General features: G+C 42.4%; 1 protein-coding gene across 1 annotated transcript; it reads right to left on the reverse strand.

Annotated features, from left to right (window-relative positions):
* Window positions 1–5,773: 5,773 nt before the first annotated feature.
* Window positions 5,774–11,187, reverse strand: EOMES (eomesodermin). The gene is made up of 6 exons (XM_015811694.1): window positions 10,379–11,187; window positions 9,000–9,154; window positions 8,238–8,359; window positions 7,873–8,031; window positions 7,089–7,150; window positions 5,774–6,509 (listed from the first exon to the last, which is right to left on the reverse strand). Exons 1-6 carry the CDS (start codon window positions 11,185–11,187, stop codon window positions 5,774–5,776), a joined length of 2,043 nt encoding a protein of 680 aa, XP_015667180.1.
* Between the last annotated feature and the right edge of the window lie 5,311 nt (window positions 11,188–16,498).

Below are 16,498 nucleotides of genomic sequence, written 5' to 3' on the forward strand. Positions count from 1 at the left end.
AGATTCATCAGGAAAAACGGTTTTCCCTGTAACTCCTCTATTCCAACCAACTATTTAGGCTGATCCAGATCTCAAAGTTGGGGACTGTGACCTATTCAGACTCTTAGGTAACACCCACATTGTGGAATTTTTCTTTCAAAAGAGGCTGCTGCAAAGGGGCATAGATTTACATATTTTGGATTCATTCCCATATCTCAAAGCATTTTTCTTTAGGGCTGAATTTCTCTGGAAAGCCTTTTATCAGTGAATAGGCTATTTAGCTGTATGTTTTAAAGCCTCTTTATCTCAGAACACGTCCCCATCTCCAATTTACATAAGCCATTCCACCTCTCCCCCTTGGTCGTATGGCATAACCTTCATCTCACTCACAGCCCATCAGCTCTACAACCTTCAGTCATTAAATACAGCTGATGCTACCCCACCACAACTCCAAAAGGTGTAACATCTAGAAAGTTTGACAGTGCAGTGAGGTGATCTGTTGTGTTTTTGTCCAGAAGTTGTTTTTCGAATATGAAGTGGGAGTACCATGCCATACATTTCTGACCTGAACAGCATATGGGGTATGTAAAGTAAATTTGCAGAAAGCTGAAATAGTGCACATCACCAATGGTACCTAGAGAAGACAATATTTTTTAGCTCAGAGTTAAACTGTGTATAAAGAATAAGAGCAAATCTCACTGCCTTCCTTCTACCATTGATAATATACCTTAATTTGGTCAAGAAATATCTGGGGGGAAAAAAAACCCCCACCAAGCTCAGAAAGCACCAAGAACCCTACCTCGCAAATCATCTTAGAATAGGGACAGCAGGCTGGCTTGCTCTGCCTTCTTACAGCTCTGGGATCTGAGCCTGTTTGTTCTCACCAGATGACACTACCAGTGAAAAATGGTGAACACACCATAATGGGGCAGTGGGTGGGGCAGGAGGGTGTATTGTCATATTCACCATTGCCCAGAAATTGTGTTGAGCAGATGGAGTCAAGGGTTCAGATAACCAGATGGCAAGGCTGTTGCTTTGACAGCAGCAGGTAGATGCAATTTAAACCACAGATGTGGAACGGCATCTTCACCCTTCTGGAAACCTTGAACATCAGGAAAGCAGAGTTTCAGAATTTCTCTCTCTCTCTCTCTCTCTCTCTCTCTCTCTCTCTCTCTCTCTCTCTCTCTCTCTCTCTCTCTCTCTCTCTATCTATCTATCTATCTATCTATCTATCTATCTATCTATCTATCTCTATCTCCCTCCCTGGGACATGGAAAAGCAATTAGGAACTCAGGGAGAAAATATAACCTGGAAGCTTGAAGAGAAGGAGCGCGCACACTGAGAGAGTTACGAACAGACTCAGTAATAGGTGTAAAACTCAGCGGGGCTGCTTTGAGTTGGACCTAAAGTGGGTTCATTGCAGGATGTATTGTAGTGAACTACCGAAACAATCTCAGCAGAAGCCGCTCATTTTGTTTAACTTGCGGTTGGCAGCCGTTGGAAGTCCCGCTGCTGCTGTCCTACGCATTTCTCGGCTAAATCCGGATGCGAGCTTTGGGGTGCTTGAAATGGGGGAAGGGCCGAGTAGGAGAATTCATTTTTTATTCAGTTTGCACGGGCACCCACAAATATATAACACACGCGTGTATTACATGCCGATCTCGGCCATTGCCTTCGCCCTTTCATTTTGCTCCCCGCTGACCAGAGACCCATACCTGAGACCAGACTTCCCTCCAGGGCGATTCATTAAAACATGTAGACCGCGAGGCTGTTGAGGGAGAGGGGGGAGGGGAGTTTGTCAGCTGGCCTCTGCGTCGAAATGCTGCAGAGTTCTTGCTATTTAAACTTTTCCACTGAGTAAAGGTGACCACATATTTATGGAATTTGTTGCGACCAAATAAGAGCGGTGCTCCCACTGATCGATATGGGGAGAAGACTTTTTTAAAGCGTTTTTTTTAAGAGAGCATTGTACAGTTTTTCTTCCCTGTATGTCAGATTGACAGAAAACAAAAGACATTTAGAATCTTAAATTTCATTAGTGAAATTGGACTTTCTGTAAAATGTGCTTGGATGGGAGGCCATCATGAAATCCTAAGGCTGTAGATTAGATTAGGAAGTTGGAATTTCCCCCCCCCCCCCAAGGTAGGAAAATCACAAGCATGTGCTCTGCAATCACCAGGAGTCCCTCGAAGTGGCCCACACCTTTTACAACAGCTGGATTTGTCCATCTTGTCTTCTAAACATGTGAATGGCAAAGTTATCCCATTTGTCAGAGGCCTCGGAACCTGACCACTTGTGACCTATATCCTATTGATTTTATATGCCTTAAAACACCAGAAACAGGACATGAATATCATGGATTTCAGTGGGTTTGAATTAGGTAAAAAAGTAGTTAAACACAGATTTTGTAAATAGTGGAAGTGTTTCTGAACTTGAGTCAGTAATCAGCATGCGCAAATATTTCCCAGTCTTACTTCCTGCTTTCTTTCCCTATTAAGATCCCAATTTCTGCTCCTATGGCAATCACCTTGACCTCCATTCCCTGCCTCAAATTTTAGGTTAGGATAACCAAAACCTACATCCACAAAATTCTCCGTGCTAGTCACTCTATTCACTGTCTTCTGAAGTGGCAATAAAACTTACTGTCTGAAAACTGCGGACTACATGCAAATCGGTCTACGGATTGAGTCCCAAGGAGATCCACTTTTGCACCTGGGCGCTGATGGAGCCCAGCCTGCAGCGAATTATTTGAGTTTGCAATCGGCAACTGTATCCATAATGCCAAAGCGGAGGAGGTCTGTATGTTGTGTGTGGACGCGCGCGTTTACAGCACTTTTAACTTTTCCTACTGTTATTGTAAACAAATAACCTGCATCTTTCATCTCGATTTAAATATAGATTTGTTTATCACTGTCATCTTAGGCGGATTAATCAGATACATTTATTCGCAATTTGGCGTCTGGCACCCCATTTTAGGAATGCCTTATCACAAGGTGTTAATTGGGGCCAGCCAGGCACTTATAAGTTCCATTAAACAGTGTGAGGACTTTTCACGAGTTTTTTTTTCCTCCTCCCTCCCTCCCTCCCCTTTCTTTTTTCCTTCTTTTTTTTTAAACACTGCAGTGCAAAAATATACAGGTTGCGTGGAAACGCTACTGAGGGAGGGGAATCGCTTTGCTACTCGGCAATTGGCGCAGGGCAACCGAGGAATAGAGGAAAAGAGGGAGCAAATGGAGATTGCTTAGAAGATCAACAATCCAAATTGGACTGCATCTGTTTAAAGAGTTTGCTTTGGAGGCTCCTCGGTGGCACGGAACAAAAGACACCCCCCCCTCACCGCGACAGAGAAATCAGACAACCTTCGGAACATACAGGTTTCCTTCGCGAGGAAAGGGCTATCGAATTGGAAAACCTGCGCTTTCTGGCTGAAAATGGTTGGGCGGCGCACTTCGCCTCTCACCTCCTGGCTGGGGTCCGCTCTTGACATCGGCGCCCTAACGCCGAAGTGCCGGGTCCAATTCTCTGCCTGCAGCCGGGGGAAGGATGCTAGCAGAAGTCGTCCCTTGCACAAGGGGGCTTCTGAAGCCACGCCGCGGGCTGGCTCGGCCTTGGTTTCAAGGAAGCTCCCGGAGGCCCCTTCTTCAATCCAAGGAGAGAGTCAGACGCAGTAAGTCCCGCGCGCGCGAGCTATCTCCTCCCCCCCCCCCCAACTAAAGTCTCGGCTGCAATCCCCTTACAAAGAAAATGGTACCTTTATCTATTTTATGTTACAATTATTTAATTAAAATTGCACTGTACGTGTATATTGATTTTAACTTCGCAAGCGCCTAGGATCGTTGAGCATCTGGTTCAAATCAGATTTGTGCGTACAAGCTTCGGTGTGATAAAAAAATGATTTAGAAAATTCTATCCAGAAATTGCATAGAACAGATCCCTGTTCTTTCGAATTAAGCTGCAGGCGTGACTTCCACTTGAAATCGAAGCGCTTCGGTTCCAAGGAAGGTCTCTGCTGCTCGACGTAGACAAGGGCTGTCGCTTGGAGGTTTAAAATAAAAATAAAAAAAGGAATGGACCTGGCTAGCGACGCAGCTGCGCAAGATCCAAGGATTCCTTCTCTTCGTCCCTCATTTGAGCGTGTTGCCATTTCAGGGAAGCTCCCTGAGCGAAGCGGCATTGGCGCATCGCGGAGCACATTTAAGCCCAGCCCGGACAAGACTTCCTTTGGCTACTGGCGCGAGTCCACATTTTCCCAAGCAGAGCAGGAGAACGCCTCGGTTGCTCTCAGTGCCAAATTAGCTGCCGACGGTCTCAAAGCGGCTATGGGCAAAGGCGCCTGACTCCGGATTCACTGTCTCGGACTGTAGCTATAACGTAGGCATCGAGACCGCTAGGCGCTCCAGAGATGTCCGGCTTCGCTCCTTCTGGAGGAGGAGGAGGGTGGATCCAACCGACTTAAGAGCGAACTATTCCCTTTCTGCTTATCTGGACTAGGTTTTACCTCTTCTCGCGCGGACAGGCGCTGGGGGGGGGGGGGGGGGGCGGTGATGTTTTGGGTAAAATTCTTGTTCACTATGGAATCTGGAGTTTTATGGCTGGGCAAGGCAGGCCAGCCTTTTGGTTGTGCGGGCAGCTTAAGAGCGGAATGGGGTATAGCAACTTTATTCTCTTCTACCACCCTGTTCTACCTACCTTGTTCCTAGTCGGCTGCCAAAATTATTTTATTTTGGAATAACAGCACTACTTGTTGCTTCAGAACAGAACCTCAGTCGGGCACCCAAATCTTGATAAGCATTTGCAGTAAAAAAAAGGAAACTTCTCAACAACTAATACAATAAGAAGTCCTTATCATTGTAATACATTTATTATAAATTATGTACAGATAAGCATACCCCCAAATAAAATTAATGATTTGTTTTAAAGCCTTTTGTGACCTCAATATCTGATACTATTTATAGACTGTGAAAACAAGAGGCACAACACTTTCCATATAAAACAGTTGAAAAAATACACTCACTACCTACCAATAAATAGACATTTTGACATACTCACAGCTTTAGTGCCCACTTTCAATTTAGAATTTGCTTAAATGAAGAACTCCCAAGCATATCCTCTTCAACTGCAGTCATAACTAGAAGTAAACTGAGTATTTTGCCATAGCCTACAATTATGCCTAGACACAGAGCTGTACATGTTATATGGAATCATTATTTGCTATTTTTGTAGTAATATTTCACTGCCATGAGATCAAAAGTCCCTGGTCCAAAAAAAAAAGTTTTAGTTGCTAAACTAAGACTTTTGTTCTTGCATATGTTATGAAAAATTGCTCTAAAGGAAAAGCCTCTGATTATTTTTCAGATAGTGAGCAAAAACAGATCCAATTTAGACTCCCTTTTTACAGAGATTTCTAAAGGAAATTTAGAATTTCCTTTTTTAAAATTGATTTGCAATGCATAAAACATAACCATTAATTAAAATGTGGATATGTATTATTTACCCCCCCCCCCTTTCTGACCATTCCAAAGGAAAAGCTAATTTAATCTTAGAATACTGCTTAAGCATTTTCCCTTAAACCTTGGGAATGAGCAGAAGAGACTAATTATTTTTTTTTAGTGCTACTTTGTTTCTTCCATTTTTTTTTCTGTGGAAGTCAGACAAAAGCTTTGGCACATTCTATAGAATTGCACAAGACCATTTCAAAAGGTGACGATACCAAAGGTTCCTCACCAAGGAATCTCAGCACCACCACTGAACATGTACAGTTAGTCAAATGTTGGGACACCAGGACTCGAAACACTTAAGAACTGGTATAAAAAGCATAGTAGCCCATGCCTTTAGAAACATCTTTGCCATAGTCCTCAGCATTAATATCCTCACATTTCATTGTTGGAGAGTTTTCATTGCTGGAGCTGTTTGGGGACAGTCGCCGCCTTTTACAAGCACCAGTATAAACTCCAGAATCATTTGAATCTAGAGATTTTATGGATGGAGGTGTCTCAATCCAAGATGACCCCATTTCTTCTTTCACTTTTTCTTTTGAAAGGAGGTCTTCGGAGAAACCCGGAGGGCTTGTTCTTGAGGTCCAAGGTAAACCGGTAGACATTTTCCTTGGGTAAGAGCCTCGACTTCCCCATCCAGCCACAGAAGAAAAGGTCGGATCTGGATAATACCCCAATGCATGGGATGTCTGAATGGGAAGGGATTTGATACCATAAGAGAGTAAGCTACTTGGAGAGTAATCACTTTCATAGGAATTCATGTCCAGTTTGTTGGCCCCAGACTGTTGGACCGGAGTGACAAACCATCTCTGGGGTGGATTAGTCACTTCTTCAGTTTGCTGCGGAGAGAGGAGGCCATTTGTCTGTGGTACAGCTCTTTCACCATTATAGAATCTAGCTGGTGGCAGGTTGTTGACAAATTGTTCCTGGAAGAAGGGCTGTACAGTGTACCGGGCTCCTGGGACAATCTGGTGGGATCTAGGAGAATCCGTAGGAGATGGAGTTAATCTGTCATTTTCTGAAGCTGTGTACATGCTACAAATATAAAAGAGAAAGGCTAAGATACTGGTTTTTTTGCCATTCAGAAATTTGATGTTAATATGTATGGAACCTGAATGGGGCTCTAAGCAGAGTTCACTGGAATGCCATCTTAATGCTAAAGATTGTATGTCCAATGTACACTTTTTTTTCCTATTAATACTGCTAATTAAAGATAATAAAGAAAACTCATGTGTTTAAATAAAGATAATTAATGTGTTTAATTTAAATTTTTAAAAAGTTATATTCCAGCCTAAACATTTTTTCTACATCTAGTAGTCTCTACTAACCTAACTCACACATTTATTCCAATGCGCAATGTACATTCTGTCTATTCAGAAAATCAACCCCTTCATTCAATAGAATTTACTCCCAAATATATATATATATATATATATTGCTTTGTTACAATAGGTGCTGGTAGAGTTTTGTTAGTTAACAGATTTGTTCTTTGCTCAGTTGCAAAGTCAAATATAAAATTCAAAGTAAGTATACTAATTAAAAGAAACATTATGAGCTAATAGAAGTCTTTTAATGTCCTTCGCACTATGTAGAAATACACGAATCATTACTTACGAATCATAGTTGTCCCTGAAACCTTTTGCAAAAGGGTTATGATCAATTTTAAGCTGTGTGATCTGGAAAGTAAATCAGAAAAATAGCATGACCTATTTAGATATGTTATACCCAAAAAGACAAATGCCTTTTTGTGTGTGTAAAAAGGGGGAAAAATTACATGGAAAATTAAAATTTCTATATAAATATTGCAGGTTGGGTGGGTTACACAACCTGTCAGGCAAGGAATGTTGACTGGCGAATTCCAGGAGGACTTCCTCCACCGCCAGTCCTCTAGAACCTTCTTTCTCTGGGACTGAGGATGACCCTGACCCTGTTGGCCTTTTGTAAGGCCTTAGTCACCTGACTTTGTGTCCTCATGGTATGAAGGGTCCTGTTTCCTGGCTATGTTGATATCCATGATTATTTTTCTCATCTGCCATATATATTTAATTTGTATTATATTGCAATTGTTTTTAACTGCTTTATTATTGTTTGCTGTCCAGAGTCACTTGCTTGACATTGGCAGCTGTACAGAATGAATGAATGAATGAATGAAGGAATGAAATGAAGGAATGAATGAACCAGAAAATAAATTTATTTATAAATCTGCTAAATAGATTGGTGGAACACAGATTGATGGAAATAGTAATTTACATGCCACACTAATACTAAAACACTCAGCCTCACAAGTCTGTTCACTTCCATGTTTTTATCACTTAATTTAAAAAGGGCATGAGGTGAAAGAGGATGCTATGCTACCGTTAAAAAACCAATTAGAGTAGTGAGATTATGTTATCCTTACATCAGTGTTCTGATATGCAGTAACAGCTATGAACTGTGTTTCAGGAAAGTTGAAAGTTTGTGTTTTAGTAGAGTCATTCATATCTTCAACACCATCTTCTGTCACTTCCACAATATGGAGACGAGGCTGATATTTGTGCAGGGACTGTAGAACAATCATCTGGAAACAGTTTAGCCATCTTTTGTTACAAGACAAATATATTTAAAATCTATCAAATTTTGTACAGAATTAGGATTAGGATTCATGGCCTATTTTTTTCATTTACGTGCCAGTTTATCTCTGTTAAAAGGCAAGGCTGAGTCAATATTCAAGACTGCTGGACCAATGTTGTCTGATTCAGATCACATTTAAGTACATTTTTTTACCTGAGTATTATTATTATTAGCCCCTTTGTTGTTAGTAAGTTTGAGTTTTCCAAAAGAGATTTCCTGTCTCATCCAGTGGGCTCCAGTATTGGGAGATTCAGGATGAATGTAAACCTTATTGCCTATTAGAAGGAGTGGAAAACAAATAAAAATATGTTTTAGCTCTGTCCTTCTGTACCAGAGACACTGACATAACCACATATCAGCCAAAGCATGTACCTATAAGTATCAGGTTTAGAAAAAAGGCACTCTTGTTCAAACACTTGCACATCTAGTAATATGCTGCCACTGGCTTTTTCAGCCTTTGGAAATGTAGCATCCATAATAAAACTAAGAATACATCATAATAAAAAGATAATTTCCTTGCTAATTATTTGCAACATCTTTCAACTATATCCAGCCATCACCTTAGCAATTTAATCATATATACAGGTGTTTTTTTTATTCTCTTAACTATTGTTGAAATGACCGGAAGAAACTGTAAGAGGGAAATAACTCTATATCATTTCCCACATTTTGGGCACAAACAGAAGTCATGAAGATCTCATTTAAAAAGTGGGAGAAATATTATTCGCCCACAATGAAATTATTGACTAAAAGAAGATATACATGAAGCAGGAATGCATCTGTGTTCCTACTCAACTAAGTGTAACGTGCTACAAACCCCTAGGCTGAAAGAGGAAGGCCAAAAGCAAAACAAACAAAAATTAAACCCCTTCCTCCACCAGCTGTAGTCATAGGCCTTACCTAATAATATCCTACCTTGCATATTATTATCAGCTTTGCCACATGTCACCCATTTTCCCCCCTGGAAGCGCCAGTGATTAGGATCTGCAAGCACTACTTCCACAAAAACGTTGTAATGGGCAGTAGGATTGAGGCCTGTTATGTTGAAACTCAGGAAAGGAAACATCCGCCTGAAACGGGAGGGGGGGGGAAAGAGGAAGAAAAAAGAAAGGGGCTTTTAGAGAAGGAGCCTGCAGCTATTTGCCAAAAACTCCTGCAGAGTCCCTCTGGCAGCATGTTTCAGCCTTGGCTAGCACCTGGGCAAAGAAAAGGAGGCAGATGGTGGTCCCCTTACAGGTTTTATATTTAGAGAGTCACTGGGAGAGGGTTTGGCTCTAAGCATCCTCTCTCTTTTGCAAGGATGCGGGGAAAGAAAAGATCTCATCCCCTAGCAAAATTCTGCCTTGGATAATAAAGATTCTCCAGCAGTTGTTCCACAGTTCTCCTATGTAAATGTGCTGATCTCCAGTTTCATCATCAGTTTTGAGGGCTGGAATTTTAACTTTTGAACCTCAAACCCTGATTTCCTGGGACAGGTATTATTCTCTGCACTGAAGCCATTTGCTGTTTCTAATAATTATTCAAAGCAAACCCATTGGGGGAAAAGTAAGCATTCTGCTGATTCTGTCTCCTTGAAATCTTAAAATAGAAACTTCAGTCCCACGATTTGCTTTGAAAAAAGACAGCAGTGTGATTTCCCAGCAACTTTGATCAGACTAATTTCCAAACTAATGGTACAAGAGTCAGGTTGTTACAACATATTAAATAAAAACTAAAAGGCAAATTGAGATTCATAAAATCAGAATAGTAAATGCAATTCTGTGTCTCTTTCCAAGAAGATCAGAGCTAATGTGAGGTTCTAATGCACATTAACACATATTGTAGCACCAGTGCTTAGAATCTAGTCTAATTACAGTAGAGGGGAGCAAGCTAAGAAGTGTGGACTAAAAAAAACATTGCATTCTGAAATAGGAAAGACAAGAAACCTCGGGAGACCATTAAAAAAAGGAGACCATTAAAAAAAAGCAAAAACAGAACCCACTCATAAGGGCAGCCAGAATCTCAGTCATTTGCTGCAGATTTCTTTTCTCTTTTGAGTGCAACTGGACCGTCTAATCCTCCTTTCCAAAGCATGTTTCCAAACATACTGGTTTCGAAGAAGCGAATTTATTCTTTTCGAAACCAGATGTTTCCAGGGCGCACAAAGCTGCTTCCAACCCAAAGCTTAAATCCGGACGAGAGGACTGCAGCTCCATTCTCCTTTTGACACCCGCCCCAGGAATGCAGTCGTTAACACAGATGCTCCGGCAGGAAAGCTGCGCTCCGAACCCCCCCCCCCCCATATCAAAGCCTACCTGCCCTGCTTGGTAATGATCATCTCGGTTTGATGTCGGTGGAACTTCAGCCAGAGCGGCCGATTGCAGAGGAAAACCTGGGCCCGGAGCCCCCCTGCCCCGCCGGGCATCGTCAGTCCCCCTAGGCCGCCGCAGGAGCCCCCCGCCGCCGCCGCCGGCGGATAGGGGTTATAGAGGCCACCGGGAGGTGCGCCTTGGCCATACTGATACGTGCTCGCGGCTGCAGCGAAGGGCGTCCTACCCGCTGCCGTCGAAAAGCTGCCCGGCGGCGTCAGCATAGAACCGTAGGGATAGCGCGCTCCACTGGGCGCCTGGTAAATGGAGCCGGACTGCGAGCTCCCGGCCGCCCCAGAGTACGGAAAAAGCGAGCACGGACTGCCCAGCTCGGCACTAGCTTGCGGGCCGGGAGATTGCAGGTAGTACCGCTCAGGACTCAGGCTATCTAGACCGTAGCGCGCAGGCGGGGGTGGTGGTGGTGGTGGTGGCGGCAACACGTCTTCCTCAGTTGGACACGGAGAGCTCTTGCGCCCGCCATCCGCGACCTCGGCCGCCGCCTTGGATGGCATCTGGCCGGCAGTGACGAAGGGCGGTGTCTCGCCCGCCGCCTCGGCCTCACCTAACAGGCTCGCTGCCGGCCCAGAGGCGCCTCCGAACTTTTTCGGCCCCTTCTCCAAGTCCAGGCGCGGCGGCGACCCAGTGTTGAGGTGTCGCGTGGTACCGCCGGCTCTCCCGCCCGCGGCTTCCAGCGGATAAAACGGGGCGCCCGGCAGATTAGCAGAACCGCCTAGGAGTTGCTCCCCCAGTTGCATCTCGCCAGGAGATTCTCCCCTCGCCTCCGCCCAGAAGTGCCCCTTAACGCTCGAAAAACAGCTCTAGCGAGAGCCGCAGACAGCGCGCACCTCACCCCTCCCGAGGTCTACGTTTCCCAGACGTCTTAAAGAAAGAGAAAAGGTCGTTAGCCGCTCTCTGTGGCGACCTATTGAAAGCCACCCAGCGCCCCCGTCCCTTTAATCCCATGCCAGTGACTGCGCCCGGCCGCGCTCGGGAGCATGTATACATATATATAGGCGCGCGCGCTTCTTTCTTGTAGCCGGGGAGGGGCTTGGAGGCGGTTCCACTCAGAGACGAACTTCTCTTATTCTCGTCCACCTATTGGCTAAGCCAGGAGACACTAATTTAATTAGACAGTCACTAATTGAAACAAGTCATCTGTGACTCCTGGAGGGCGGTACATTTTTAAAGTCACCCTTCTCTTTGCATTGTTAAATAATTTCGATGAACCAGAAAAAAAATATGAAAAAGTTTGCCTGTGAATAAGACGGATTTAAGTTTTTCTTCCGCGAAAAGGAAAAGAGAAACGTTTATTAACTTTTAAAAGCGTTCGTCTCAACTTTAAGGAAAACGGAGTCCGTAGGTGTCTGGTTGGTTCTTAGACTGCCTGCCACGGCAAGCCCGAAATCAACTTTCGGGGTCACAGAAAAGAAGGGCCACTGCCTTTGAGTTCAGCGCGATGGTCTACCCGTGAAGTCACCGTCCCCCGCAACAGGCGAAGCCTTATTTCGCCAGCCCTCTCGGCCAAGCAGGGAGAGGAGACGCGGCGGGGGGGGGGTCGCCTTCAGCATCGGCGGCAGGGGGGGACCCGTCCCGTGCTGCCCGTTGTTTGTGTGTGAGTGAGTGAGAGAGAGAGAGAGAGAGAGATTCTCAGGGCTCTGCGAGGGAAGAAGTGGATGAGGGGAACAGGAACCTCAGGAAACAGGGAAGAGATTTTCCTGTTGCACTCACGGAAGGCGACTTGTATACGATATTGGCAAGGGGGAATTTTACTTTGCTCCTCGACCACCGGGCCTTGCAATTTCAATCCTCTTTCAAGTATGTACAGAAAAGTTGTCATTAGTCTGAAAAGTAATACAAGGCGTTTATTTACCACCAGCTATTCTAACGGAAGCTGCCCGAGATTCGGGCAGACCAAAACTCTTGCCACCCCACGCGCTTTTTTGCTGAGGGCAAGATCCTGTGAATTCGGCTTAGCTTTCAGAGGCATAAAAAGGCCTGCGCCGTTAAACTGCAATCTGTAAGACTGGAGGCTAGTCTCCTTGAATTTAATGAGCTTTAATTCCAACGCGGGCTCAATAGAAGTAGGCTTTGGAATTGTTCGTGTGCATGTGCTTTCTGGATTTTATTTCTCGAATACGACTAGAGAATAACCCAGGTAAACCGCTGAGAGAGAAAGCAGAGATTGTCCACCAAATTTCAGTGAGGACGGGACCAAAAGTACTGAGCTTGCTTAGGGAGATCTTCGATCCCAATAGCCCTTACCTTGATTTGGAACCCTGGCTGATCCGAAGACTATTGGACTGGAAATTGATCACCTGCAAGCAGCACCGCAGTGCACGTTATTAGAGGAGCTTTTGCGCAACGACTCCTGGAGGTTACGCAAGAACACGCCCAACGGCATGACGCCGCCAGCAGTAACACGTTAAGTCGAGGGAATTCCGGAACTTTCTCCCTCAATAACCAAGAGGCTTTTTCCAAATCTGTCCTGGGACGTAGCGCAAACTTCTGCGTGCTTAGTGGACGTTTCCTCATTGTGTTTCGCGAAAGCCTCCTTTAAAAAGTCGAATAAGGAGCTGTGATAGGGCGAGAGTTCAGAGTTGCAGTGAGTTTAGCGTCTACCGTAGATACCGGGGGATTCTTTCCCGCAGCGTCTTCGTTATCCGCCGTCACGAAAAATCTCCAGTTAACAAACCAAATAAGGAAAGTACCGTAAAACGAGATTGATCGCGGCTGTACGGTAATGTGTTTTAAAGCTTAGCGTTCCCCTGTTTCTCAAATGTCTGAGAAATTCAAAATTCGTTCCTAAAAAACAACATGCCGTTTAAAAGCGAAACGAAGCAGGTCTTCTGATGTGCTTGCAAGATGTTCGAAGGTCCTGCTTTAATAAATAGGGGGTCGTTGGTAATAATTCTTCAGACTGACAGCTTAAGCCTATCTTTTTATAACAGAACATGAAAGATCGGAAGAACGTAATTTTTCCCCCTGCGTGTTAGTTTCACCTTAAGTGAGTACATGTATCGATTAAACTGCGTCTATTGAAAAAAATTAAAAACCTATAAATTAACTCTTTAAAACTCTTTAAGATATGTAGCATGCATTCCCACTTCTTTTTATAAAATGCTGGATAAAAAATTCGTTGATTTCATTGAAATTTAGTTTGAAATCAACCTGTGAGACACAGTCTTTCTTCCTTAGTTAATTCCTCCTTTCTATAAATGAAGCAAGTTGTAAGTTACAGAGAATTTGTCCTTTTGTGAGATAAAACTATCATGTAACATAAGTTTCCCTGTTATTTCAAATTTTTGGCTGGATTCACACATTGGGTAAATCTTAGATTGTTTAACTCTTGGTACATCATTAAAAACCAAATCACAAATTGGCTTAGCTTAAGACAGAGTGTGAATCGAGCTAATGCTCTGAAGGACAGCGAATTTCTACCATTGGCAGCCAGTTTTGTAAGGAAAGATCTCCTTCACTTTTAACAGAAAGGTGCTACAATTTCCATAGAGCCACATGACAAGTAAAGCCTTACCCGTATTTTCTTTGTGCAGAGTTTCACTTTACCAAACAATTAACTTTGTCTTGTTTCATTTCGAAATGAATTTTAAATGCCCAAGAAGGATTCTTTCACTGAAAAGTTAAAACAGTGAAAGTTCAATATTTCATTTTAAAAACATATGAATGAAAATGAATTACTTGGGAATAAATAGTGGTTTACCTTTAAGCAACACTAATCACAATGAGATATGGGTCTCTTCACAACTTAAAGAACAGCACTGTTGGATTCTCTCCTTTCTCCTGAACTAGTAAGTCCATAAAAGTTCAGATATAATTTTTGCTGTGCTGAGTTTAGGGAGATTCAAGATATTCTGAACTTTCTCATTCATAGTTAGATAGAAAATTTTATGTCAATCTTAATAAATTATTCCCCACTTTCATGCAAGAAATGAAACAAGAATTGGGATTATCATCTCAAACTCTCATTCCAAAATCACTTGCTTATAGATCCTGTTGAATTTTGAGTGGAGCTTACTTCTGAGTAAGCATTTTTTAAATTATGAGATTATATAGCCTTGCTCACTTTCCACATTGATTAGTTTTACCTATTTTTTTTATAGCAAACACTTGTTGCATCCACCATATTTCAAGCAGAGCAGAATGAATTATTAATGTGACCATTCAGCACCTTGGAGAGTGGCAACACAGATTATGAACTACCTGTACTTTCATATTATTTACTAAGCAAAGTGATTTTGCTAATGGCATTGCATCTTCCTTCCATTTTGTCAGTAGATTTCCAAAATGCACCCTTGCCACATTTAATAGTATTTTCCTGCTGTCTTTGGGCAACAATGCTACCTTCCCCACCACACACACATCAGTAAACAGCTGATTTTGACTGTAGTTTAAACTTAAATCAAACCTGGCTACATTAGAACTTTAATAGCTATATTTAGAGTTTTCAGTGCCTTTGTCCTTCACCAAGATGTTGAAGTTAGGTTTGCCTATTTAACAAACTTTTTAAAAATAAAATTAATGCAGCCATATTAGTCTACCGGCAACCTCCTAAAATTTTAGCTGGAGCTATCAAAATGTCATAAAGTATGACCTTTCCAGCTAACTTCTAGTTTTTCTGTTCTAGGTTTTATCCCCAGGAAGGGGGGCAAAAAAAGTCATGCCAATACAAAGGATGGAACCATGATTCCCATGGAATTGAAATTTGGCAAATTTTCAATGACAAAAATTACCATGAAAGCATTAATGACAATAAAAAATACATTTTGTATTTGAATGTACTATGCAATTCAGCATGGGCTATTTTCAAGGCAGATACATCTCTGAATATACCTCATCTTTCCCAGTGAAGTAGTATATAGAAGTTCTGTCAATGTTGAAAACGTTGAGGAATCTGATAAAGAAATAATTCTGAAAAGATGACCCAATGGGACACAGTTTGTCTAGTAAACTACAAAAATTCTTGTGCCTATAACATTTAGTTGGATGAAATGGTGCACCATAGGGCAAAACACTAAACCAAGTTACTTCAAATGGGCTAGCTTACAGAATGTATCCAAAATTTAAGACCCAGGATTCCCATGGAATTGAAATTTGGCAAATTATATACAGTGCTTTATGATATAAGAAACATCATACAGCATTTTATAACAACATACAAAATGTCATAAAACATATCCTATGGTCAACTTTTGTTGTTTGATTGTGCTATATAGTTTATGATGGGTTCCTTTCAAGGCAGATACATTTCTGAATATTTCCCTGAATTGTTAAGAACTTTTCCAGTACATTAGAAGTTCTGTCATTGTGGAAGACATTGAAAAATATCTCTGAAGTTATGATGCAAGGCATCATGGATTGTCTAGTTACATATATTCCTAACTAGGTCTCCCTGACAAATGTAAGTTTTCTTAGGCTAGGGCTAAAAAGAATTATATCAACATTCACTGCAGTTGAAAAGAAAATGTGTGTGTGTGTGTGTGTGTGTGCGCGCGCGCGCGTGTGCACATGTGTATATAACAGTGTCAGTGTCAAATATTCTCTCTCCATGCTTTCAGAAAGGCCTTGAAGTTCCCTTAGAAACTTAATAAAGTTTAGAAAATAAGGATAACTTTTGTGAATCTTTTCTCTATCCACTACTCTGATCTCACAGAATTCCAGTGTAGTTTTAGTATCATTTGTTAGATCAGAATCTGCATAAATATTAGATGGAACCCTATTCCATCAAAACTTCTTCTCTGTGACTTCATTGGTTTGTTCTAAGTGTTCTTGTGACTACAGGTAGTTCTTGATTTACAACCTGTCACCTAATGATCATTTGAAGTTCTGGCAAAACTCCTCCAATGCTACTTATGGTCTGCTTTCGAAGTTCTGATGCTCCCTTCCCCATGGTGATCTGATTACATTTTGGGCAGTTGGCAACCAACCCATATTTACAGCCATTTACAGTGCTTACGGTGATGTGATCACTATGCACAACAATTTTACTGGAAATGGGCATTTACTTCCAGTTTTCAACAAAACTGAGCCATGGCAAACAATGGGTTCATT

Source organism: Protobothrops mucrosquamatus, unplaced genomic scaffold (genome assembly GCF_001527695.2).
Source record: "Protobothrops mucrosquamatus isolate PMUCROS unplaced genomic scaffold, P.Mucros_1.0 scaffold47, whole genome shotgun sequence".
Lineage (NCBI taxonomy): Eukaryota > Metazoa > Chordata > Lepidosauria > Squamata > Viperidae > Protobothrops > Protobothrops mucrosquamatus.

Bases quoted from the DNA above. Each gene is read 5' to 3' on its own strand.
- EOMES (XM_015811694.1), bottom strand. From the start codon at position 11,187: ATGCAACTGGGGGAGCAACTCCTAGGCGGTTCTGCTAATCTGCCGGGC. The intron at 8,032-8,237 runs GTAAAAAAATGT...AACTGTTTCCAG, and splicing joins CTAATAATAATAATACTCAG to ATGATTGTTCTACAGTCCCT. The intron at 7,151-7,872 runs GTAAGGATAACA...TTTACTTTCCAG, and splicing joins CTGCATATCAGAACACTGAT to ATCACACAGCTTAAAATTGA.